Source organism: Botryllus schlosseri, chromosome 8 (assembly GCF_051294905.1).
Source record: "Botryllus schlosseri isolate E-star chromosome 8, Bs_hap1, whole genome shotgun sequence".
Lineage (NCBI taxonomy): Eukaryota > Metazoa > Chordata > Ascidiacea > Stolidobranchia > Styelidae > Botryllus > Botryllus schlosseri.
The window spans coordinates 7,770,599-7,797,321 of record NC_137243.1 but is presented as its reverse complement, the minus strand read 5'-3'; the positions used below and the strand labels follow the sequence as shown (position 1 = coordinate 7,797,321).

At 40.9% G+C, this 26,723-nt stretch overlaps 1 protein-coding gene across 3 annotated transcripts; it reads right to left on the bottom strand.

Moving 5' to 3' along the window:
- Positions 1-9,984: 9,984 nt before the first annotated feature.
- Positions 9,985-26,418, bottom strand: LOC145444081 (uncharacterized). Of its 3 annotated transcripts, none has more exons than XM_080322001.1 (16): positions 25,808-26,418; positions 23,092-23,185; positions 22,915-23,028; positions 21,662-21,817; positions 21,215-21,604; positions 20,905-21,142; positions 18,580-18,695; positions 17,965-18,067; positions 17,264-17,439; positions 17,028-17,199; positions 15,291-15,497; positions 14,918-15,010; positions 14,669-14,858; positions 13,528-13,731; positions 12,883-13,469; positions 9,985-11,108 (listed from the first exon to the last, which is right to left on the bottom strand). In XM_080322001.1, the coding sequence occupies exons 2-16, from the start codon at positions 23,101-23,103 to the stop codon at positions 10,774-10,776; spliced, it is 3,093 nt and encodes a 1,030-aa protein (XP_080178127.1). In that variant the 5' UTR covers positions 23,104-23,185; positions 25,808-26,418; the 3' UTR covers positions 9,985-10,773. The 3 variants fall into 3 exon arrangements, with proteins under 3 accessions (XP_080178127.1, XP_080178126.1, XP_080178125.1); XM_080322000.1 differs by lacking the exon at positions 25,808-26,418 and adding an exon at positions 25,078-25,577 and having other exon boundaries at positions 18,607-18,695; XM_080321999.1 differs by lacking the exon at positions 25,808-26,418 and adding an exon at positions 25,078-25,576.
- Positions 26,419-26,723: the final 305 nt, after the last annotated feature.

The window sequence follows — 26,723 nt, the reverse complement described above, 5'->3', positions numbered from 1 at the left end:
AGAAGTCAAGCGCATTTCCACGGTACATCGCATCACGTATTCACGGACGCATCGAGCAAGGCAGGCTTATTTGGTGAGCGGTTATGCCTGCAAACCTGGTCAGTGGTCACGCGTATAGCGATCATTGCGCAAAGCGATATGCTTTATCGAAATGCACTGCACGTTTTGTTCCGCTTAGAGATGACTATTACGTGGTATGAACTAGAAATATGATAAGTGACTTTGGCCCCAGACGACTAAAATATAGCTGAGAAGAATGTATTGATATTATGGTTCAATTTGACACTGTAGAAGAAGTGACGTCGTCTGATGACCTGCTAGAGTTGTAACCTGAGTCCCACGTAATGTGTGGCTGGGTAGATATACTTAGCAGTGTTGGGATGACTCGAGTCATGACTTGACTCGAGTCATGACTTGACTCGAGTCAGACTCGAGTCACCTTTTTCGCATGACTTGACTTGACTCGAGTCACTTTGCTGAAATGACTTGACTTGACTTGACTCGGTGTATCAGAAATGTGGATTGACTCGTGACTCGGACCAAAATTCACGAGTCAATTTCAAGTCATCAAGTAATTGGTGTGGATAAAAATCACTGTATCTTGCATATATTCGGATTGTTCGCGAAACGCTGGTGTAACCCGTGAGAGCGAATAATCATTCAAATATTGTGCGTTTCACTGAGTCTCGATTGTTCTCTCACAAATAAATTGACTGCAAACGAAGTGATCGAAGCTTACAGCTTACGTTGTCGTAACTCGAGTATAGTAAAGTAATAAAGTAGCGAAATGTATATTTCTGTTCTCTGTTCTTACCTTAACCAAACCTCTTGTCGTATTGAAATCGAATATAGTTAATATAGTTCTCAACCATTAGCGCAGGCTCGAATTGTATCATCAATTGGTAAATGGGTAACGTGTTGCATCTTATCAATTCGTTTGTCTATTTTGGCTGGTGATCTTAAACTGAGGCTATGCAAATGCGAGCTTAAACAGTTTTACGTATATGTGAGCGATACAGCGTCTTCTTGCGAGTATATTCAACTCTATATTCGTTCATCGGTTCGGAATTATTGACCACTCAATCTGTATTTCAGACAGCTAGCAAATTGCAATGACGTAATTATGCCTCATACTTCGAAAATACAACTTGACTTGAAATGTGACTTGACTCGTGACTTGACTTGACTTGACTCGACTTGACTCGAGTCACCTCCAAAAATCGAGTGACTTGACTTGACTCGAGTCACCTTTGAAAATCGATTGACTTGACTTGACTCGAGTCAAAATGTGCAATGACTCGAAATGACTCGTGACTCGAAGGTAGTGACTTGATCCCAACACTGATACTTAGCTCTTTAGTAGTAGACGCACGTCCCTGCGTTAGTCCTGGATCTGACAACTCCAACGTGAATGCAACGACAGTATTGCCTCAGATAGATATATTGGTCGAATATGCATGGAATATATACAGTAGGATATCGCATATGAGTCTCGTTTTGTAATTGAAATGCACGAGCTGATAAATGGTAAGTCACGTGGTAGCGAGAAGAAAGATATAAGTCACGTGATATACAGATATGGCCGATGTACCATAATGATGTTGTATCTTACAAAGTGTATGAACCGTGAGAGGGCGCAGGGCGTCCTACATCGCCTCTTGCTAGAAAGGCGCGATTAGCGACAAAACAAAATGACATTTACTACATGAATTGAATAGCAGTACGATTACGAAACATAGTAATTGGAACATAAAAAACATAGGGTATGGTTAACGTGGTAAGGTTGAAGTATGCAGTTAATAAAGTATTGGTAGAAAGGCGATAACGTCAATTTAAATGCGATATTGTATGGCTGCACTATTTATACAACATGATAGCAATGAAACCGCATAGTGTATTGATAACACGTTAAGGCTAGATTAGATATAGTCAAAATGGCGAATTGGTTATATCTGAGGCAATTTTTGTGTTTTATTAAAAGAACAATACGAAAGAAAAGAAAGAAAAAAAATATGTACACAAAGGAATTGACATTGGGTCTGGCGAATGCGTCATACGCTAGAACGAATTGGTGGTAGCTCGAAAATGAGTGTATGTTATTTGTAAAGGCAAAATCCTATAAGTGGAATCCAGTTTATGGTTTGGGAGCATATTAAAGTCAAAACTACTTTTCAAATTAATCGAAACACGAGGTATTAGAAGATAGGAAGTAACGAAAGTAGGAAACTGATGTCTGGGTTTTCTAGCGACCAGAGACTGCTTTTATGAGTCAATGGAGTTGAAAGGAGAAAATTATTGAAAAGGTGGTCTGGAAGTCGAACCGCTTAAAATGGCGAGATTTTTGTGGGAAATTTCCTGAACCATTAAGATTAACGACCATTGAAATAGTCACAAAGACCGGGGCCCGAAATTATGCGAGCCGTATATATTTTCGGCAAGAACAGTCGTATTGACGCATTCGCTAATGGGTAGCCTATACGAATGAATTTTAAAATGCTAATAAGTCCGCATGGGAGAGATAGATAAAAGTACATGAATCATAATCGCGTCTATAGGGATTACGAAATTAGCCGCGTTTGAAAAGTGAACAGTCCATCAGTCTTTCGGAAGACCGAATAATTATTTATATACAGTTAAGCCATGCACCGTGGGCCGCGAACCTGCCTGGAATAATTAACAGTCAATGCTCATTGCTCATTAAGGATTGTATTTAGATCCAATTAGTTCACTCCGCCAAGGTTAAAACGCGCATCGCCTGTTGTGCGAATATTCTTCACGACTGTTGAAGTCGGCTTTAAAATGCGTATAATACGTGGTGTTACCAAAGCCATGTTGAACTTGTATGTCTCGAAATGTCGACATAGGCCGGAATCGGAGAGCGGAGGAATGTTGTGCAGTAGTGAGCATTTCTGCGGTTCGCGATAGACCCGTTGGCAGACGACGACGAATCTGGGATGCGAAAGCAATATCGGCAGCAAAAAGGCTATTTCACAAAGTAGGAAAATAATAATAGCAATAAAAGTAGCCTAATGACAAATTGAAAAAGAAGGTAAATACAATAAACACATTGTATTTCAGCGGACCAGATATGAAGTGATGAAAATCTGCACCGATAGGGATGATAAGATAGGGAGTATACGCTATAATGTAAGCGTAGGTAGGTACTAAGTATTGAATCGATTCCATACGTGCCGGAGCGACGCAAGGCGGTTATATAAGCCTTGTGAGTAATTTGAGCTTTCAAGTAGAAATTAATAAAAGTTTACGGAATCTCGAAGTGAATGGGAATTATGTCGGGTTAGCCGGGTGTATTGATCAGCTCAAAAGTATATACAAATGGAATATTAACTTGTAAAGATGAATGCAATTTTAGCGTAACGCGGGGAATTCGTCATTTAATTATATAACGAAGTAACATCGTGAAAGTAGGGTGTAAAAATGTAAAGAGAAGTAATAACAATAGCCGAAATCATGACAAATGTGTGTATTGTTAGGTAGCCTAATGGCATGTACGAATTTAGTGCTGCGAACACGCAGTCATGTTAAAAAAAGTCCTTAGCGATATGTACACCGCATGGTATACCACAAATCCAGACATATCGCTGAATCTGCGCGCCATATGCTATCCAGATATAAAAAGGTTTCCGGAAATAAATTGACGTGTGCCGTTAAACACGCCGCGACAGGAATGCACAAATGCGTAAGTAAGAATCGTGCTTCACATTAAAAGTATATATATCATATACATGGACTGTAACGCTTTTGTAAGTACGGACTTCCTAGTTGATCGAAGAAATGACTCAGATTGCGATGCGAACGTCAGCATCAGATTTCGTAAATATCGCGAGTCTGAGCGCTGTAGACACACGAGTTTAATTACAACACTGACCCCGCACAACCGCTTGATCAGGGCGGAAGTTCCGGGCCGGCGTATGCAATCCCGTGGCCGACGCTTTGAGAAGACTCGGATACCCCCGGGTCGAAATCGTGCCTTGGATCGCAACACCACCGAAACCACTCTTGATTTCCTAGGTCGGAGTAGCATATATGAATGGGAAATGTCCGTGGCCAAAATATATCACGGGATGTTTAGATAATATTGCGTCTAAATGGCATTGCGGGTAAAATAAATGTATCGTTAATCGCATGTAACTAGGTTGTAAAATCTGAGTATGTCAAGATGACATTATCGCAGGTAGGTATTAAGGACGTAATTACGATGAAAAATGACAATTTGTCACCGTGGTAAAGAGGCCTTATTTAAGTATTGGTAATTAGAAGTAAGCGAATATGTCAAAGACCTAGTATAAAGAAAGTAAGGAAGTCAATGTTTAAAAAAAATTGGGAAATTAATTCCATGTTCACAAATTCCAGCATAAGGCTGAGTTTTAAGTTACGCAAATATGTGATTAAAATCAAATAACCATTATGAGAAATTGTAGCAAAAGCGAGGCTATGCGAATACGCGTAATTAGATAAGATGAAGAGACGTTATGAAAAATAAAGTTAATTATAAAATCCCAATTCCCAGTGCTACTGGTATATCTTAATAGTTCATAGCCGAGATAGAAGCTGTCGGTTAAAAAGATTCGATTTTGCCGCGGAATTATCATATAGACTCCCGGTGAAATGTTATGCTATAGTCGGGCGAAAAGCCGCGTCAATATTTTTATCGAAGACACATTGACGGTATAGTTACGGTAGGTAAAAAAAGACAGCGCTCAAATACGCGCAAAAGTCAATGTCGCATGAATGACATATGAAATCACAAAAATTAATGTATGAATTAGGTTTAAAGAAATATTCCGAATTTAACATAATGGGATTGGTAGTTATGTTCCACGGAAATGCCGTGAATATAACAAAACGAACAAAAATAGATTGGTGAATAACCACGGTGATTGGTAGTGATTTACGCGGTAATATGAGGGTAGGAAAACCGCAAAATTTATAATAAAAATCGAAATGGAGTTGTTGAACAATTAAACGACTGTAAGCAAATGGTTTGGTAAACGAGTCAGGTAGGCTAATCGTGCGAAAGTGAAGTTCTATATAAAAATATTGAATAGTGGATCGGTGGTTATTATTAGATTTCGCGGGGTAGAGAAGCGATTTTATCGGGCGGCCAACAGTGAAATTCCCGACGCATAATGTATGTGATAATTTCGTTAGAAAGCCAGACGCTAAGATTCAAATAATAGTTTTTAAGGCCGTAATATAAAAACGAAACCGATGAAAAACGTTTTGTTAGTGTCAGAGTATCACTCAAATCTGGTTCTCTGAATGTTATAGCATTGAATATAGGAGCACAAACAACTAATTTAATTATATAGAAAGCACGAATCGAGCAATAACGAGGAAATTTGCTGCTAGCCGATAAAGCCAAGTGAGATAAATCATTCTCACTGCAAAATGCATTCCCGAAATTCGAAGTCAAATAAACGGATTTACCGTGCAAGTCTGGAAAAGTCCTGGATGGCTCCATACAGCAGTTGTAAGTCAAATTGTGTAGGAGGCGATTCGTCCTTCGTTGAAGCTGAAATCATCTCACGAGTTTGCACCATGTAGAAGAAGTGACGTCGTCTGATAACCTGCTAGAGTTGTAACCTGAGTCCCACGTAATGTGTGGCTGGGTAGATATACTTAGCTCTTTAGTAGTAGACGCACGTCCCTGCGTTAGTCCTGGATCTGACAACTCCAACGTGAATGCAACGACAGTATTGCCTCAGATAGATATATTGGTCGAATATGCATGGAATATATACAGTAGGATATCGCATATGAGTCTCGTTTTGTAATTGAAATGCACGAGCTGATAAATGGTAAGTCACGTGGTAGCGAGAAGAAAGATATAAGTCACGTGATATACAGATATGGCCGATGTACCATAATGATGTTGTATCTTACAAAGTGTATGAACCGTGAGAGGGCGCAGGGCGTCCTACAACACCTTTAGCAATTACTGCGGATTTAGCGCTATTTTTTAGCGCTTTTTTCTCAATATTTAGCGACATCTAGCGATTTTTGACACCAGTTTTAGCGATTTTCTTCCATCCGGACTTGGCAACACTGGCTGACGGTTTCCCCTGACGAGTGTCAGCCGTAAATATTCGGATTCATTTCCATATGAAAATACTATTCAATTGTACATTGAAGGTCTGTACCTCCAAGAAGCACCGAATAAAATGTAAAAGAAAGTAATATAAAAAGCAAGCGACAAAAATGACGTGATATGTCATGGAAGGCGAGATCGATAGGTCAGGTCGTGGTCCGGTAATCCTGAGAACGGACTAGTATTCATTTAGTAGAAATTGCTTGTATTTCGACCTGAATATCACAGCCTTATATCATATAACCATAGTGTCCTACAAGGAATACGAGGACACTGTGATACAACAGTAGGCCGAAGTGGATGTAGCATATATTGGCCGCGCAAGGTCGTTCTATAGTTGCTCGTTGCATTGCGCGTCTTGAACCTTGAACGGACGAGTCGACGCAATAGACCACAGTTCGAGTCTTATCCGTGCTCCTCCTCCCCTACGTCGCGCAGGTCGCCGTTGTTCCGGCGTTTTAATTGTACTGTCGAAATTTAACGATCGAGATTTACCTTACGTATATAACTTGCAGGACCGTAAATGCCGCACCCCAAACCACTCAACTGGGGGGGGGGGAGGGGGGAAGCTCGAAGGCGGCCAAAAATTATTTCGTGTACGAATATAAATTATATAGCTTGAAGCGGTTGAATCATGGAAGAATCTCTGGGTGTCATAACATTCTGTGGGGGTTTATTGAAGAATCTCTATTGCCAGACTAGTTCAGAACAATGCATTGAGCGTTTGACGTACAGCTCATATAAACGATTGTTCGGTGGTGAAAATATTCTTCTGAAGTAGCAATTTAATACAAATGAATCTATATATATACTGCAGCGACATATTGAAACTGAAACATACTGAAACAGTTAGCTGGTTGTGTGACTTTGCTAGGATTACCGTGATATGTCTCCCTCTCGTAGTTGACAAAATGACATGCATCATGCCGTTCGACTTCGTTACATTGTCGAATGTTAGCATTTACATTCGATAGTGACATAGTTTTTGCATAAGGCTAGCTGTCGATAGTGGTAGCAGTATAGCAGCGTAGTAGTAGTAGAATAGCAAATAATGTTTGTAAGTTGTAGCCCAACTTTCACTGAGTCCACGGGATCAACTTTTTATCATGGTATGATTCAGGGCCCAGGGGTCACTATAACCTTTTACAACCAAGAGCTATACTCTCGGGTAGGCCTACTGATTGAAGCGACGGGCTACCATTCACTCCCGCTCTGTGCTCGTCTACCAGACTGAATAATCCAGGGTTGTAACCTATCCAGGTCACAAAGCTCCGAGTCACAAGTAAATCTCACTTTTACAGTTTTGACTCGAGTCAAGTCGAGTCATTTTCAATTCACCACCGAGTCAAGTCATCGTGCTGTCTGCTCAGTTTCCAGTTATAAAGTCTTGTTAAACCCACTTTTACAACTCTGTTCAGTGATATCCAGGCCGTGTTATTTTTGGCATATGCCAAAACTGCCAAAAATAACTTATTTTTGGCATTTTTCGATTTTTATTTTTGGCAGTTTTGGCATCGTCCTCTAAATAGATAGTTTAAGACTCGAATTAGTCACAAAAACGCTTTATTTGGGCTAGTTTGTCAAAAGACACCACAAAACGTGCAGCATCCGCGTATAATCAGTGCCAACAAACAATAAGAAGAAAAAACCTAACGATTTCATGGGTTGATAATATCAAACGAAACTACAGAATATGCAGTATCCATCGGAATCGATGCCTATAAGCAAAAAAAGAAAGAAAAGCCTAACAAACACGCTCAACAGCTGATTGTTACAGCGGTTGAATAGACTGAAATCATTTGCACTGTAACAGTGCTTCCAAACTCAGGTCAGCTAAGTTTCTCCTAAATTCATTTCTCGCCCAGCGAATCTGGGAAATATCGGCTTCAACGGTACCCGTTGAAGTAAAGAATGTTGCCAGTCATCCACAAAAGGTTTTCAGAGCTTCAAAATCTTTGGAGGGCCGAACCGGCATCCATGCATCATGAAAAGCGATCACTTCGCCAGTGCCATCGATCTCATCGCGGAAAGAATTTCTTTCCGATCCTTTTCCAGGAGTTTCCTGTGTTGTCTCTCAACACATTCTATTTAGTAGCCCGACTATCATTTCTCCTTCAGTCTACCAATATATCTTCGGGGGACTTTTGTCACTTCAGGTGGCTTTAATATTACCAACTCGCATGGAAGAGTCCTGGGAAGGTTAGCTTGTTTAAGAACATTTACGCAACAAGACTGTCTGGCAAAACGAGACTATGCAGCTCAGAAATAGCCAGACAGTTTGTTGCTTCACAATGTTCAACTCGATCACAATGCAAAATCCGTGGTTGATTTTGGGGTTCCAGTTCCATGAGCAGAATATAGTTTATATTTTAATAATCAGTACCGCGGCAGCTTCTCATTGATACCCGTTTTATCAAATTTAGCGCTCGACAAGCCTGTCAAAAATGGTCGTAAAATTGCCTTTGGACAAATGGAAAGTATGACGTAAACCAAATGCAGTCAGCCGTTCAATCTCGCTGTGCCCACACCATGTAGGACACTATGCTTTCACCCCTAATGGGTGGGCTGGACCCAGATTAAGAAACCTGCTATTCACAAACGCTCTTCTCGCTTGTAACGCGGTCCTGTTAACACAACACCATGAACGAAATACACTATTTGGCAGGCCGTGTTATTTTTGGCATTTTCAAATTTTTATTTATGGCAGTTTTGGCATCTGGCTCCAGAAATGCCAAAAATAACACGGCCTGGTGATATCGAATGGTTGGCATTCATAATAGGCTATACTAATTTTCATCACTTTTAACAGTTTCTGGTCGCATTTTCAATGTACCAGTACCAATCGACGAAATCCTAATAGAGTGGTTACTTTACTGTTATTTGAAATTACAATGAAATGTCGGTCTTGGCCGTCTGGGTCACGAGACACATGACTTGGTTAGAGTCATGACTCCAGTCATTATAACCCTGGAATAATCTGACGAATAGTATATCGGTAAATGCTGCTATTCGATTTATTTTTAGAACAGACTCGCGGGCTACTCATCTGGTCCTCCCGGGCTACATGGGGCCCGCGTTTGTGACGCCCGATGGTAGCTGCTGATGCGAAATTAGTGCATACGCGAGGCGACCATCATTTGCAAATTGAACGTTAATATAGCGTGCGTCAGTTTTTCTTGGTCAGCGGTCCCTTGGGCACAAGGGAAAAAGGACTCGAGTATTATTGTGATGATTTGTGTCCCCTGTCCAGTAGTGTGAGAAGATTTTCTCGAATATTGAAATCATAAACCCTTTCCGCCAAGAGTAATATTTTCAACGATAATTGCAGTTGCGCGATACTCTTTCCCAACCCGAAAGCCTCAATTGGCCGTATCACAGCATCCAAAACATGCTATACAAATCTATGCAACTTGGACTGAGATTTCCATGAAGAGGCATGATCCAATCCGCATGCAGCATTGTACCAAAAAGTCCAAAGAAATCGGTATGTTCCAAAAAACACGAAAACTTAACTTTTATGTGTTGAAGAAGTGGCATATTTTCTTTGTGATCGCATACGAATAACACATTCTCGCTGAATTGAGCATAAGTCAAAATATGCAATTTATGCATACCGCCGCAGAAGAAGGGAGGTGCTGGGAATGAGATTTTGCAAAACATCAATGTAGCCTATGCTGGCGATAATGTGTTAGCAGATATCCGGTCACCACCTGTAGTTAGAAAATTATGTGGTTAGGTTAGGAATCCATTTCACATTCAACTGAATAGCTATACCAGATTGCTTACCAAATTTTGAGCTGGAGCTTGTAGAGGTGAGAGCTGATGTCATATTTCGATTCCAACTTAGTGGCCACGGCAAAAAGGGATATAGCGGATGAATGTTTGAAACGTATATTATATTGTAATGCAGGTATTCAGTATATCATGCGAATGTATAAGTATGTATAAATATGTATGAATAATTACATCGTCGCGGTAGAATCAAAGTAGCTTATGTACATTCACAAATTCATAGAAAATCACGTCGAACAAAATTAGCTTAATCTCAAATTTTCATTTTTTCGGCCATATCGTGGCCATGTTTATGTCTATCAGATTATCACATTGTTTCAAGTTAATTATGGCCAAAATAAGGCCGAAAGGCAATGAAAACTTGTTAAAATTTAATTTTCTTAAAATCTGTAAAATGGATATAAGGCTACTTTGATTCCACAGCGACAACATATAGGCCTCTTATAGGCCTAGTAACAAAATTGGTAAGAATTGTTATAAGTACAGCGTACGTACAAAATATACACGTATTGTACATAAGGATGTGGCAAGGTAAAATAGCAACGGTATCCATTTGGAGAAATATACATATGTTTAATATGAATGCATTTGATAAATATTGTAATTGAAAAAAATACGAAACAACTAGAACAACAGGTAAATGCATGACGATGCTATCAATACTGGCGAAGTATCGTATGAGATGTAATTTTCGCAATATATTAACAATGTGTTGAATCTGAAACCGTATTATTTGACCTATAGTAACTAGAGTTCGGGCGTTTTAGCAGATGCAGACAAACCCAATTCGCCCCATCACATACCATTTTAGTCGAAATGTCACGTTGATACAGGTAGGCTATACCAAATCAGGTTGAAAATCAACAAGCTCAATTTGCATCACCCTCGATGCCAGACTTGTGCTTTCTCTCCCATTTCTCGCGCAACCTCTGCACTTGACGTTGCTGACGCTTTGCGGGCGACATGTGATCCTTCGTGGATTTTTTACGCTTTTCTCGAGGTTTTGTCGCGTCTCCATCAACTGGCTTTCCGGCGTTGGAAGGTGGCGACTTTGGCGCAGGGCTGGTCGAGTTCGAATCTTCTTCACTACTCTCTGAACCTGCCGTTTCATTTTCCTTTCCTGCATCAGTCGGTTTTGGAGTGTCAATTACTTCTTCCTCTTCTTCGTATTCATCGCTGCTGCTGTCGTCGTCGTCCTCCTCAACTTAAAGATGTGCAAGGAATGAAATTGATTCTATCAAACTATTTTTTGGCATTGCGGTATTTGGCTATAGACGGTAGTAAATGTGGTGATCGTAATTATAGAGTGGGGGAAAATGGAGTAAGCTGACATGAAGGACTAAATTACAAGCGGAGTATAGGCCTAATATAGTTGTGAATTCGTATCTAGTATTATTGCATGCCAGCCATCACTTGACGTACCGTGACTGTCATTCGACGAGCATCTATCGTCATGTGCTACCTGTTAGTGCAGTGGTTCCCAACCTTTTTCGTCTCATGCCCCCCTTAGCCGATATTTGAGCTAAAATTCCCCCTATGAAAAAGTTGCCTGTTACTAAAAAAATGTGCTTTTCAACGCGCAACCATTTGTTGATTGGGTAATTATTGGCCAAACATATTCAGATCTGTCCGAGCTATGTCGAATGCGGACCGCACTAAACTTTCGTGAAGTACAGTTAAATTTGACCGGTCGGGTAGCCGCTGACGAAAAATAAATCATCAAGTCCGCTTGCTATGGACTTGAGTTGAATAGATGAATTTGGTATGTTTTTCACGTTAGCTCATATGTTGGCTTAAAAAGTTAAAGCGGCCTTTTTGCTGAATTCGGCTTGACGTTTTCCTGCTTAGTAGCAATTTGGTCGAGAGGCTGTCGCGGGCCCAACGAAATCGTCTCGTGAGCCTCACTTTATCGGGGGGTGTAATATCTACGGAAGGCATTTAAACATACACCTAGCTTGAAATCCGCCAAAGAAACATACAATACTTTAGAACTAATTTCTACTTAACAGCTCTATACCATAAAAATCTAAAAACCTTGTGCACCCAGTATATCTTCCGATACAATGCCAAAACGAGATTCCCCCTGAAAAATTTAAGCCAGACTCCCCCCTAAAAATTTCAAAATTCCCCCCGGTTGGGAACCACTGTGGTAGTGACTGATGGAGTTTCATGCACAGCTATCTTGTTGATAAAAGCTATCAACTGAAGCAATTCTGGTGTGTTCACGTTGTGGGGTGGCTAGAGTTACACTATCAGTGCTTCAGAGATCTTAAAAACGATCTGTCATTGTTTGACTATTTCAAATACTGGGTATTCGTGTGTATTCTTTATTGCTCGTTCTTCCATTATTATCGCTCGCTGATTTTACCCAGAATCCAGTGTTTAATACTTCAAATTTTATAATGATTCAGTCATAAATTGATACTTAATAGCTCAAATAGGACTCGTTCACTGTTTATTTCTGTACGTGAAATCATTTACTGGCTGCAGCCGAGGTCAGGTGGATGTCTGATTTCAAAAACTAGGCTATTCCAAGTTTTTTTGTTTGTTTGTGGTATTCATGGTGTTTGGCGACTATTATGGTCATTTACACCAGGCCGATATTGTGCATTATTTTCCGTAACTGCCGACTTATAGCACGGCCCACCTCTAGGCTTTTTGTAAGACACTGCTTACGTGGATGTGGTGGCGAGGAGGAGCCTAGGTAAACCTCCAACACTTAGGTATCGGAATTCTGAAGTCGACCTCGGTCGGACTCGAACCCGCTATTCCAAGTCGTTTCGACACCTTCCTATCTTTTAAATGTATCGCAGTCTGGTGGTGTATTGAAATGATGAAATTGTTAATTATAGATTGATTGGTTAATTGAACAGCTAGAATGAAAATTCTTCGAATGGAATCCAGCATAATCACAAATATTGACAATTGTATCAACAGTGCTGCATATGAATCTTGTGCATGTAATTATAAAATCATACCCGATTCAGTATCTTCATCGGATGAATCGCTCTCTTCGTATCTCTCCATTAAAGACGATATAAGGTAATGCAGATCCTTCCAGCTTGGCTCTATCTTGCTATCAAGCGATACGTTGTCAACATCTTCGTTGTTCTTGTCGCCGAGCTCCGAAACAAACTTGCCGAATGCGTTTTCGCATATCTTCCGCACTTTTTCATCCAAAAACCGTTGGCTATCTTCCGTTGGGCGATGAGGAGACATCACCGGTTTGACTGCATCGTACAATCGAAGTTTCGTATTGGACGATTTATATTGAAACGGAGAAGCCAAAGCTATTTTGTCCCAACTAGCTTTCGCCACCGTGGACCCGGAAAGCACACCGTAAATCAGCTCATCGTCAACGTTTTCGAGGAAGTCCTTCCCAACGATGGTCTCCAATATCGCGACACATGCTGGTTCCACAACAGGGTTGATATCTTTCACGTCGGACATGTTGGCATTATCTGGCATGCGGAAGTCACAAAATTCCAATGCCGTGTAATACTCGCTGGGTTTTGCAACCACTTGCAACTTGTCTGGTAAAGTTACAACATGCAAATTCAAGAATCTAAAATTGTAAAAGATGGGAACATGCCAAAACGCGAGACAACGAGACGTTTACTCACTCAACAAATAATGGAAATACTCCGATGTCAATCGCACTATTCTTGGCCGAATCAAAATGTAATCTTGCCGTAGAAAGGTAATTCACTGCCTTCATTTTACGCTGCACCGGGCCGCACTCCTCGCAATGAACGATGCAGTGGATGATATTTTCGCACATCAGTTGGTAATCTCGAAAGTGCTGCTGGTAGTCAGATTTCTTGATGCTAAGAATGATTTCCAGATCAGTTATAAAATCAACTTTGATTGCAAAACTAAAGTCTATAAATGTGTAGTGTAAAACCAGAACCCTAACCCGATCAGGCTTGGGTTGGCCTTTCCAGTGATTTTAAAATAACGCCACCAAATTTCTGGCCTTTACCATGGTGTCCTATAAGGTGTGGACACAAGCAAATCTCACGGCTCAGTGAAATTGGTCTAAGTCACACTTTCCATTTGTCAAAAGGCAATTTGAGGGTAATTTTTGAGCGGCTTGCCGAGCGCGAAATTTGATAATACGGGTATCAATCGAAAGCTACCGCGGTACTGATTGCGAAAATATAAATTTTATTCTACTCGTGGTCCTGGAACCCCCCCAAAATAAGCCTCGACTGTTGCATTGTAACGGAATTTGGTATTGTGACGCAACCATGTCGTCAGGGAGCAGGTGAGGAGCAGAGCAAACCGCCAGCGTATTGGCTATTATTATTGCGCAACCGATTGAGCATTCATTTGCTCCTGAGCTGCTCAGACGGCATGGCTACGTCACAATACCAAACTCCGTTACAATGCAACGAGGCTGATTTTGGGGGGTTCCAGGGCCACGAGCAGAATGAAATTTATATTTTCGCAATATGTATCGCGGTAGCTTTCGATTGATACCCGTATTATCAAATTTGGCGCTCGGCAAGCCGCTCAAAAATAACCGTCAAATTGCCTTTAGCCAAATGGAAAGTGTGATGATGACCAATTTCACTGAACCATGAGATTTGCTTGTGTCCACACCGTATAGGGCACTATGCTTTTACATACTGACGACATCATAACGCCAGGTGACATAATTTCATCGGTAGTGTATTCGCCTACGGGGTTACACGACGATTTCACCTAACTGGATCACTCAAATGAAAAGAAAACGTACCACACCATACAAAAATAACTTACAACATATCTCGATTCTCAAACGCATGCGTGCGGAGCGCAAACATGTATTGCGAGAAAACGTTTATTATCGTCTCGGTGTCGTGTTTGATGTGATATCTGGTATTCGCAGAAGTCGGCAGCAGTAGATTGAGGACTAACGAGTCGTGATAGTGCCATTCCTCGTTTGAAACCGGGTGAAATCCGCACGGATCTGACACAAATGATCATGAGTGTACAGACAGCTTGGGACCACGCAAGACTAAAAGTTACCCTTGGCTGTGGTCTTCTTTTTCTTCATGTGACAATCGCATGTCCATATATTTCCGAATCTATGAATGACATTCGTAGCATTTGGGCAGTCTCCTGAACGAAATTTTGTAATCACGCAAGTATATATGGATTGATATCTATGCGTAAGCATTGTATATTACGGCCGACACTGTACAAGTGCGAGGATGCAAATGGTCATTCGCAATGCAAATATTCGACCTCGTCATTACGGAACAGGCAGATGAGCAAGCATTGCAAAGAAAGTAACAGAATTAAATATCGTTTAGGAACAATCAACAATTTTCAAAGTCTAATACTTTCAATTCTTGACAGCCATGTGCTAATTAGTCACGATAAAAGTGTATTTTCTCACCACAGAAATGAATCAACGAGCCGGTCGTCTTCTCGACAAACGGAAAAACCACGATCGCATGTCCGCTTACAGTTACGTCCGGTTCTGCCATCGTATCAGTAAGGATTTCCCATTCGCTCTTTCCAGAGTGGCAATTTGGAGCATTGGGAATCATTTTGTTCGCCGATGTTATATCAGCGTTACCCTTACTCCTTTTTCCTCGTTTGTCTGCAAAATGATGTGGAGTGTTCGAGCCTTTTGTATGCATACTGAGAAATGGCATGTCGGTCTCGGCAGCAAACACTTGGCGGTGAAGCACTTGTACAAACCACCAATCTAGTTAAGTGGCGCTGTTTTTCGAGTATAGTTGTAGTTGTGGATTTGGAAAAATGAGTAGTTTTATAAGTTGCCCATTTTGAAACAAGTTAGTTGCTGAACAACTGTCGTGTGATGTTTATACAGCCATTGCCAGCTCAACAGAGTCATCGCTATACTAATAGCGACCAGGGTGTGAAACAGCGCTGTAACCAAGTCACAAGGCTCCGAGTCACACGTCAATCTCACTTTTATGGTTTTGACTCGAGTCAAGTCGAGTCCTTTTCAAGTCCAAGTCAGCGAGCAGACGGTCGAGTCCGAGTCATTGTATGATGACTCGAGTCTGAGTCCAAGTCATTGTGTTAACTGCTCAGTTTCCAGTTAAAGTTTTGTTAAACCCACTTTTCATAACTCTGTTAGGTGAAATCGAATGGCTCGCATTTATAATATACTAATTTTCCTCACTTTTAGCATTTTCTGGTCGCATTTTCAAGTACCAGTACAATAGACGAAATCCCAATAGTGTGGTTACTATACTATTCTTCGAAGTTACAATGAAATGTCGTTCTTGGCCGTGAGTCTCGAGTCATATGACTTGGTTCGAGTCATGCGCATTGTTCAAAGATAACTTTTTTCCGGATTCCAGCCATTGACTGATTAAATTGTCAGGTTACCCTAAAAAACACTGGACACCACATTTGGTTCAATTCTAACAAGTATAAGACTCCGCAGATCCAATTACAATTTTAAATTTATTAGGTAAAATTAAAAGACGATGCAAAACAAATTTGAGTCAATTCCAAGTAGAAGCGGAGTTATTTGAGTTTTTCGTTGATAATTCTCGGATCAAAGATAATCGGAGAATTATCAACGAAAAACCTAAATTTGTTCTGCATCGTCTTCGAAGACAACTCAACAATTTCATGGGGTTGATAGAAAAATTTGTATTTTTGGTAAGTTTTCCCAATAAATTTAAAATTAAATTAAATTTAAAAAGTCGAATCAATACACAGACTGACTCGAGTCGAGTCACTTCCGTATTTTGAGAAAATGAATCGACTCAGAAAATCGTGACTCGAGAGTCGGACTCAAGTCGAGTCATGACTCGAGTCATTACAACCCTGGTGTGGAATTTGATGGATCGAAATCCCGACCCTTTGGAATACCGATCCGATTCCGATAACATAAAAATTAATGAGTTTCTTCCTAATTGAATGTAATAAGGTGTGTTTTAGTTGGTTAGTTGCAGATTTTCAAAGGTTGTTAGTTTTGAAATGTGGGTAGTACTGGTTCTAGTCGCGCATTTTGAAAATCCAATAGTTTGTACAAGTTTGGTGAAACAGCAAACCTTGAAAAGCAGCAATTTCTCTCAACTTGCATAGGCTGGAGTAAGAGAAGGGTTCAATAATAATTTTCCGGTTAAAATGTAGTTTTTGCTATTACTTTTTGACTTCCTGTTCACTTCGTTTCTTTCCACATCGGCGTCTGACGGGCTTGAATTTTCGCTGCTGAAAAACGTGTTAAAACGCACCAAGCACAAGACCCTTTTCAGTCGATGTTTGCAACGAGCTGACCAAGTCCACTCGTATTGACTTTCTGGCGATGCTATGCGTTCCTGTATCATAACACATTTATTATCACACCGTCACGTTACACTTCCAAAAATTCAAAAATTACACCTTGCAGCTTTTGAAATCACCGCTAGCAGAAGGGGCCGGCGGAGGTTCTCTTTCAAAGAGGGGTGCCGATTCGAAGCGTACCATCTCTTCGTTGCTTTTAATGCAGTTCCACACAAAAGGGCTGCCGACAGTGGCATTCAAAGACGATGCAGACTCGATGAATCGAAACTTTAAACCTATACAAAACGGTGTATACCTCGAGTTTCATGGTTGCTTTACGCTGTCAACTCATCGATAAACGATGATACAGTTTCGTGTCCTAAAATATTCGTCGCGTTTAATTTGGTTGGCCACGGTGCTCGTTATCGGTTTAATCGATATCGGTCGGGCCGATATGTCTATGATTAGACTAATGACAGCGAAATGCCGAAAATCTAATTCTAATCTAATTTCCGGTTATCCTGAATGTACTAGAGTAGAACTGTATGGTGTGAAACGAGCCAAGCTTGCTACACATACATTTGGACTTCGTTTGCTAATGAGAATATGAACTCTGAGATTCTATAATCTAATTTGGAAACACTGTGCAGCCATAATTCTAATTTAATTTGGTAAAGCTGAAAATATTCTAGTTGCTGAACTCTCCTAGTCATAACACAATGATACTCGAAAAGTTGACACAGTAGCATTAACATGTCGAGATGGACTATAGGGGGTCATGTGATTTCCAGCACCTTTTCATTATCTTCCCACATACTTACCTTCCTTTGCGGTGAAGATTTCGCCTGTGAGAAAATTCAGCGGCATTTTTCTGTCCTCTCGGCTTTGGCCTAGCTTTTGCTTCAAGCCCTTCACTTTGAGACCCTGACATCGAGAGCAGTGAATAATTGCGTATAATTACAGCGGTCGCTAACATCAGATTGAGGACTGGCCGTCGATTCGACTATGTCTGATGTCATACATTCTCAGCAAAAAGTGTGTATTCACACCCAAAGGTCCAAAAAGGGTGCTACACGAAGAGTCGAAGACAGGACCTAACTCAGAATTATATCGCGGTCATAAGTCCTACGTGCACATATAATTTGGATTAAAATGTTGCACTCGATTTATACCGCGGTATAAGTCTGAGGTGTAGGTTACAATTTCGTGTGTCACGGGTGTATATTCACACCCATATATCAGGGGTGTTACACGGGTGGAAATACAGTCTTTTTTGTTAAGAGTGACCACCAGAACTCAATTACTGACTTTGTAGAGTTGTAGACAGAGACTGAATCTCCACGATACCACGCCGGTCTGAATGCTTAAACCAGTACTTTTCGCGGATTTGCACCATTCGTACATTTTGTGCCATGACCAATCATCGAACATCAAACCTGCTTCTCGTCAATTTTGACACTAACTCGACAATCCCTCATCGTCTCTCTAAGATCCACTTTGACTTTTTCCGCTGCTGGTTTTGCGGGAGCGTTTTGTCTTGCCAATAATCGATCTACAAAAGCAGCATTGCCAGGGACATGATTACTGGCATTGAATCAACGACTTAGGCTATATATGTCCAGTTGCCCCGTGCCACAATTTACTATTATAAGGCTTGGAAAAATCGAGTACTTGAGTGACTCGAGTCATTGCGCAAGACTCGAGACCCTGACTGCCATGACAGGCATTTTGCTGTAACTTCTAAGAATGTTAAGCTACCGCATATCGGTATTTCGTCTATCAGTGCTGGCGTTTGTAAAATAGGGTCATGAATTTGGTGACGTGAGAAAAATTAGTATATTGTGAATGCGAGAAATTCAACATCCCCCAGTAGGGTTGTAAATCTAGTGAGGTAACCAGGATTGAACTCGAAAATGAGCAGGGAACACATTGGCTTGGACTCGAACGTTTGAGGACTGGCTTGGACTTGACGCGGTGGTGAATTGAAAATGACTTGATTTGACTCGTGTCAAAACTATAAAAGTAGAATTGACTTGTGACTCGAGACCTTGTGACTTGGTTACAACCCAGCCTTTTATGCGATACAGTATAATGCCTGTTCTCATTAAAGATACCTTGGTATTTTGTCGACCATACCGATTTCATAGCACTTTGTGACAACGCTGCGGATTGATGGTGACGTCAGAAATATGTTATTTCCAGTAACGTTAGTACTTTCGTACCATGTGTTTTGTATATACTACGATATGTCCAATCGCGGTTTCGAGGCTACCACAGTGGAAAACAGTATCGAAAGTATAATGCCATTGATAAATGAAGTTTCAGTGGCAAAAAGAGAATAATTTCAGTACTCGAATAGATTCGAGTACTAATTCGAATGCTACAATCACTGTGCCCACTGTCAATCCCTACTTACTATTATACCAAATAATGAACTTGATTCTGGAAATCTGCAAACGATATTCTGAGCGGTGAGAATTGTAATTATTATGATTGCTTAGTACAGGTTCACATTTTCGATAGTCGTAAGTTGTAAGATATTCTATATCAGGGGCGGTCAGCCCGTGGCCCGCGAGAAGGTTTTGTATGGCCAGCGAGGTAATTCTCGAAATTAGTGATACTATCCAAAAATAAAATACTATAATTCACTATAATTTATTGTGAACTTGCAAGGCCAACTAAAATTTTGATTGGTCTGACCGCGAAATTTGGATGTTGATGACTAAAATATAAGTTTCGACGCATTGGCATAAATAGGGGGCAGTAACATATTTCGTACATCTTCGCATAAGACCATAAAGTATAATATTTCATGACAGATTTCTTTGACTTGATATTTTTCGTAGCACTCCGCGCGATTTATTTTTACTCGATTTGTTGCTTTTTAGTATTGGTACCCATCCGGGAAGTTAAAAATACGTCCTATTTACAGAATTGAGTCTAACTATATTCGCAGTTACGAGAGAATGTGTTGTCCAACATCCGACTTCGCGTCTGCAATCAAGAAATAATAGCGTCGGCAATGAAGCCTTTACACAATATGATTGACCCATCTTCTCCGTGTTTATATATGTCCAAGCGTCCAATAAGCCTGTACTGGTAGGGTTGCCATACCATACGTCCTCTTTTAAGAGGATTTGTCCCCTTTTTTGAGAATTATGGTCAAAGTTACGGCCAAATTCGACTGAGATGCCGTAAATCAGCACCGAAGTAAATCTCCGGCGGGTATTTGGGGAGCTGAGTCGGAAAGTCTATCTTTTTTTTAGTCAACCGACCTCGAGGTGGGAAAAATTTAACATTTTTTAAGGATTTTCCACCGGTTTTGCAAGTTTGAAAATTTCGAAAAAGTGTCCTCTTTAAAGATTTCCAAAATATGGTAACCCTATGTACTGGCCAAATGAGCCCAGTGGAAAACACTGGCGACCCGCAAATGCATGACACATTATTATTGACCGAATTCATTCATCAACTTGGAAACATATTGACGGACATGACAATTGCATACTGCGTTTTCATGACATGATTGTTATCGATTTTGATTCGTAGTGTTGTTTTCATTGTGACCTAATCCGGTTCACTCCTATTGGATGACTGTAAAAAGGTCAACAACATTCGAGTTTCCCGCGCAATGGTGCGTAAATTTCATGTGGTCACCCCTGTTGTACGCTCATCAAGTGGGCCCATACTGAAAACGGATAGCGGTATGTGATTGATACGAGGCGTAACGCAGAGCTACGCTAAAGGTGTTTGTGTCACGCTACCTCTGTATTTTTTGACGAGAGCTTGCAACAGTCTTCTGTATGTTTTGGTTGTTTTAAAATAAGTCGCCAGTTTCCCGGGCACCGCCAAGTCTTTGTACGGCATCCAAATCGTATCAAATTCCCGGTTTTCGTCGGAGGATAGAATCTCTACGGCGTTCTTCGGCAAGGCTGCGAGAGACTGCGTCAGAAAGTACGACAGCATCGACTGGCCTTTGTCGAGTCCTATTCCGCGTTCGTGCTTCGAAACAGATACTTGTTCAAGACACAAGACACACGGTTTTCAAGGTACAATAGGATGTTGTATACTCACAAACTTTTTAATGAAGGTAAACGCAACTCGCTGCTTGGTGAGAAATCTAGCTATGATCCACAAAACTCTCATCTCTTTATCTTCCAAAAACGACGCATCAATCTCGTGGATGCGTGCGCTGTGTTCTAGCGCGCTTTCCGGCAGTTGCTCGACATCTAAGACGTCTCTCAACTGCACACATTTCATTTCGGATGAGGTCCCTTCATCACACGCATCAAGTGGTTTGGTGCGTAAAGGGCTCTTATCCTCCACCGATATACTGCTCGTCGCTGGCTTTTTATCCAAATTGCTCAAGACATTCGGATTTACAACGTCGATACTCATTTTTCTTACTCGGTACGGATCTTCCTCGGGTTCATCGGGAGGGGGATCGTCCTGATCCTTCGCAATCTATCACGAATCGGGCGATTAGAGAGAACGGGGAATGCGGACATTTACAGTAATAACCTCATTGGTATGTCTATTTTCCGTGTTCGAGGAAGCTTCCTTTTGCGTTTGGGACGGCAATGGCGCCACTTTCGATTTGCCGTACGCTTTCCACGACAGATCCTCTTGCAATGTCTTTGGGAGAGCGCCGGTGCGAGGTGGTGGATGGCAATTCGTCTAGATTGTTATAATATATATTCACATTGAAATAAACCCGAATATTTTCGACTGACTCTCGTCAGGGGTAATCGGCGGTAACTATAGTAGAGAATTGGAAAAGACATTGCATATCACGGATAGCATCACCAATTATGACGTCACCGGCTTGGAAATCTGCATAATCGAGGCGAAGAGATAGCTTAAGCTCACTCTTGCTGCCAAAAACCAATTGTTTTTCAAAACCGGCGGAGATTTAACCGGTCCACAGTAGATGGATAATTGGCTATAGGCCAGTGGTTCTCGACCTTTTTTGTCCTCGGTGACCGGTAAAATTCTAATGCAAATGTTGCGGACCAACGAGCCTTCCAAAACCCATATTAACCCTAAATTTAATTATGACAATTCTATGCAACTGAAATATAATATTGGAAGCTTCATTTAACGCTGCCTTTTTGATATTAGGTGTTAATACGGGGCTCTATTAAAATTTAAGCAAGGTGAAGTTCGCAAAGTCCTGTTAAAGACTATAGTAACTTGATTGCGAAATGCGACTTTGATGTTGGTTAGCCTCTATTATACGATCAGGCAGCCATGGTTCACGTTCGCTCTCTTTGGGAACCTTAGAAATTTTGAGGTTCGCGTTGCATTGCCGGAATTAAACGGAGTTTGTTTAATATTCTTCGTAGCTTTCGCGTATATAACTTGTCCGAAAAGTAGGCTACTTTTAAACAGTCGCGTACAACACTTGCATCATGTGACGCTCGCCAAAAGAGAATAATGAAATTTCTGTTATGACACAATGCATAAACGTAGGTTCTAAAATTCTAAAGCAATATAAAATATGGTGATTTATTTCTCCAATTAATAAACATGCGTCCAAATTCTTGCATTTTGTAATTGAGATACTAAATGTTAACATATTTGGCGGGCCGGCAGGAAACTTGTCACGGACCGACAGCGCCGATTGAGAACCACTGCTATAGCCAAGCCAATAAGACGTCTTTGTTTGTTCGTTCGGTAGTAGCTGCTGACTTTTTTGCGTTGAGTTGTGTTAATTTGCTCTCAATAGAGTGGTTGATGATGTTACGGCACCATACAAGATGTGTATTACTTACCTTCGAGTTCGGACTTTGTATTTGAAATGTCTCTGGTTGTTTTATGACCGCTTCTACAGGATTGTTTTGATTCTGCGTCATGTTGGATGTTCCATTGCATTCAGCTAGATGATCCTGTTATTAATGCATTTCTCATCAACATTGAATTCTAACAGTAGATAATAATATTGTGCTTACCGGTTGCGACATTCCGTTACTTGATTGTGCACGAATAGAAATTTGAGGATTTATGGATCGGTCTATGTCAGACGATGCGAGGCAATGTGAATTACTGGAAAGTGGAAATCGGATAGTCTTACAATCGTGCAAATGTCTTAGCACAAGTCGCAATTTTTAGTCGACTCATATTATTGAAATACACCAACCAAGGCAGTGACAACAAAAAGAGTTCGTGTATCATCTAAAAATAGTACATTGAACGCTCTCGTATTCGACATTTCGTGCTGGTGACGTCATATTTCGTGATACGATTGTTGATATACGATGTTCTTTTGTATTCTCTACTAGTTGCTGACGATTACCCCTGATGAGTGTCAGCCGGACATATTCGGGCTCATTTCAATATGAATATAGCCTACTATTCAATGGAAATTTTTTTCATATCCATGAGTGAATTTCGTCATCAATATTAGTATAGTTTCACATATTACCATCAAATGTTTATCCTTTCTCAGCCCATGTGATCAGATTCACCGGTAGAGTTGACGCAGGGGGTGTCTCCGAAAATGTAGGGAAGTTATTAATGCTGTGCTGCATCTTTGGGTGGGCCAATTGTTATTAGTCCCCTTTGTTGCGTGCTGTTATTTCTTTACCTCCCATCAGGATTGTAGGTATATAGTGGAAAGATATTGGATTCAGCCAAACGTAGGCCTACCAGAAACAAATTTCTCTCGTGATGAGGAGAACACGATTACAAATTGGTATTTATTTATGGGGCGAACCATCCTCTGCTGTTCGCATATGTACTGTGTGGGGCTCAGATTACAAAGGACAATATATATTAAAATCGAAAATCAACTCGCATTGAACAGCACATAGCGCGAAGAAAATTTCAAGAATAATTCAAACCTCTCATTAATTAGTGACTCGATTCGTTCTAGTTCTATTTGCATATTGACGGCCGCCAACACACCCTAATCGAATTAAGTGTTGACGGCCGTATCATTTTCCTTCTACTGCCGCAGATTTGCTACCTCTGGACTAAAGAATCAATGTTAGGGTTAGCTAGACACAGCACTTGCTGGAAAACTATATCCTCGTAAAGTTTGGTATGACTAGGTGATGAATTGAAAATGACTCGACTTGACCCGAATCAAAACTATAAAAGTCAAATTGGCTTGTGACTTGGAACCTTGGAACTTGGCTACAACGCTGGATTAGCATGCCAAGGTAGATCATAAGTGACTTATAGGCTACTTGGTTTGATTCTTGACTTGAAATTTATGCTTTGATTATGAAATATTTAGGTATTCAGTATTCTTCATTTAGGTACCGACGTACCATCAAATCTTTCCATTGCTGGAATTCATTTTCTTCGGGTTTGAAGCAATGTGAGATACAAGCCGGGTATAATCAAAATCATATCATTACGCGCAGTTATGCAGGTAGGCCCCTAAGGAATCTTGGTTCATTTTTTGAAATAAATCCTGCGTGATGAGAGCTTTTCTGCATATAATAATCAAGTAATTAAACAGAAAGTTCTGCGTGACGTTACCACCAATTCCACTCTGGCAGGTAGGGACGTATGGGCATTGAAATTTAATTCAATTCACAGCTTTTTTATAATACTGGCAACTGGCATCTTGTCCGACCTTGGAAAATTTGTTTCTCTACGGAAAGTAGCCTACAAATTCTATAAAACAGAGGAAGATGATATTTGATTGTGTGTTAGCGAGTTGACTAGGGGTATCTAAATGGCGGTAAGCAGGAAGCACACGCTTTGATTGATGATGCACCGTATATTACATATATTATGTGCGGTAACTTCCTAAGTTACGGTAGGATACCGTTCGTCACTGCAGTACCGGCAGTATATGAAAAATGCTTCCTGTAGAAGCTCCTAAACGATAAAATGTGGTGCCGAAATGAAGGTAACATATACTTCGCCCACTCGGTGATTTAGTGGCACCCATAACATTATGCTTTTGCGTTGCTTGATCTTACACGTTAGCGGTCCTCACGCTATCTTCATTTTTCAAAATGTCACAAGTTGAATCCGTCGATGACTGTTGGGCTCCCATACTGTTCTCGTCAAGGTGCCTAACGGTCTAGTTAGCGTAACTGCAGACCAACGTCCAACAAACAAATTAGCAGCAACGTGAGAACAAAGCAAGGTTGCCAGATTGCAGTAGGTTTCTAACCTACGGCACTGTTTACAAAAAATATCCTGCTGCGTACTGCGGACCAAGTAGGGAAGTAAAATAATCGTATGTTGTATGACGTAACATAGCTTCACAATAACTTCTATCGTGAATTATTGTGACACAACACACCAGTGGCTTCGTGCACCAGCGAGCCACATCTATGGAACGTCAGCCTACGAACGCAACGATATAGCAGTGAAATTCGCCAGCTATATAGATTTGTAATGTCGAGACTAGAACACATCCGAAACAGCACTTCGTGAGCCCCGCCCCCACCAAAAATTAAAAAAAAAAAAACGTTGATCTTGGGCCCCCTCAAGGGTGAAAGACAGGCCTGTTTATTTTTGGAGATTCTTGAAAAATAAGATTTGAAAACATCCAAAAATAACATTTTTCTGAATGATGTTTTTTCAAGTTTTTCAGTGAAATAAACGAGTCAGAACAATGTAAACAATCAGGAAAGTCATAAAAACATACAGAAACAGCATGCGTGTGAGGGAGGGGGTCACCGAAACGCTAAAACTACCTACACTCATTCCACTCCATGTTTTTGCTGACCTTGCCTTTCCGCCCTCTTCGTCTTTGTACTGCTGTAAGTTGCACAGTGCGACACATAGAGAAGACGGGCAGGCAGCTTGAGTGAGGCAAAGGGAACGGCGAAATCAAGCACTACCCGCTCTGTCATAATCACTTCGTCCACACGATGACGGGACTGATTGGCTACCTCAGAGGGCAACACAACTTGATCCAGGAGATGGAAAGTGCGTGCCCTAAGTTTGTTGACGCCCGTTGGTTGTCATAAGGTAGGCTTACCATATTTTGGAAATGTAAAAAGAGGACACTTTTTCAGAAATTTCAGACATGCAAAACTGGAGAAGAATTCTCAAAAACCGGTAAATTTTTCCCACTTCGTGATCGGTTGACTAAAAAAAAAAAGTCATCACTTTCGCTCACAGCTCAAAATAACGTTATTCTCTCCACATTGCCAGATGGTTGACTAAAAAAAAAGGTCTTCTTTTCGCTCAGAGCTAAAATCACCGCTTTTCCCTCCGAAATACCCGCCGGAGCGTCACTTCTCGGATAATTTGCGGCATATCGCTCGCAATTTGATCTAAATCTGACCTAAATTTTCAATAAAGAGGACAAAATCTCAAAAAAGAGGACCAAAGGGCGTCCTCCTAGGACACTTTCAAAAAAGTCAAAAAAGAGGACAAATCCTCTTAAAAGAGGACGTATGGTAAGCCTATCATAAGGTGAACTCTAGGTTGACTGGAGACCGTACCAAACTCCTTTTATGTTATAGACGAGGAAAGTCCGGCCTTTGCTGCAGTGGTGGATCCAACTTATCGTTCTCGACCACATGATCACAGAGCTGTGCACCACCGTCACGAAGATTCAGGAACTCGGCGTTCTGATCGTGGAGCAGCAGGAGGAGCTCCAGCGCAT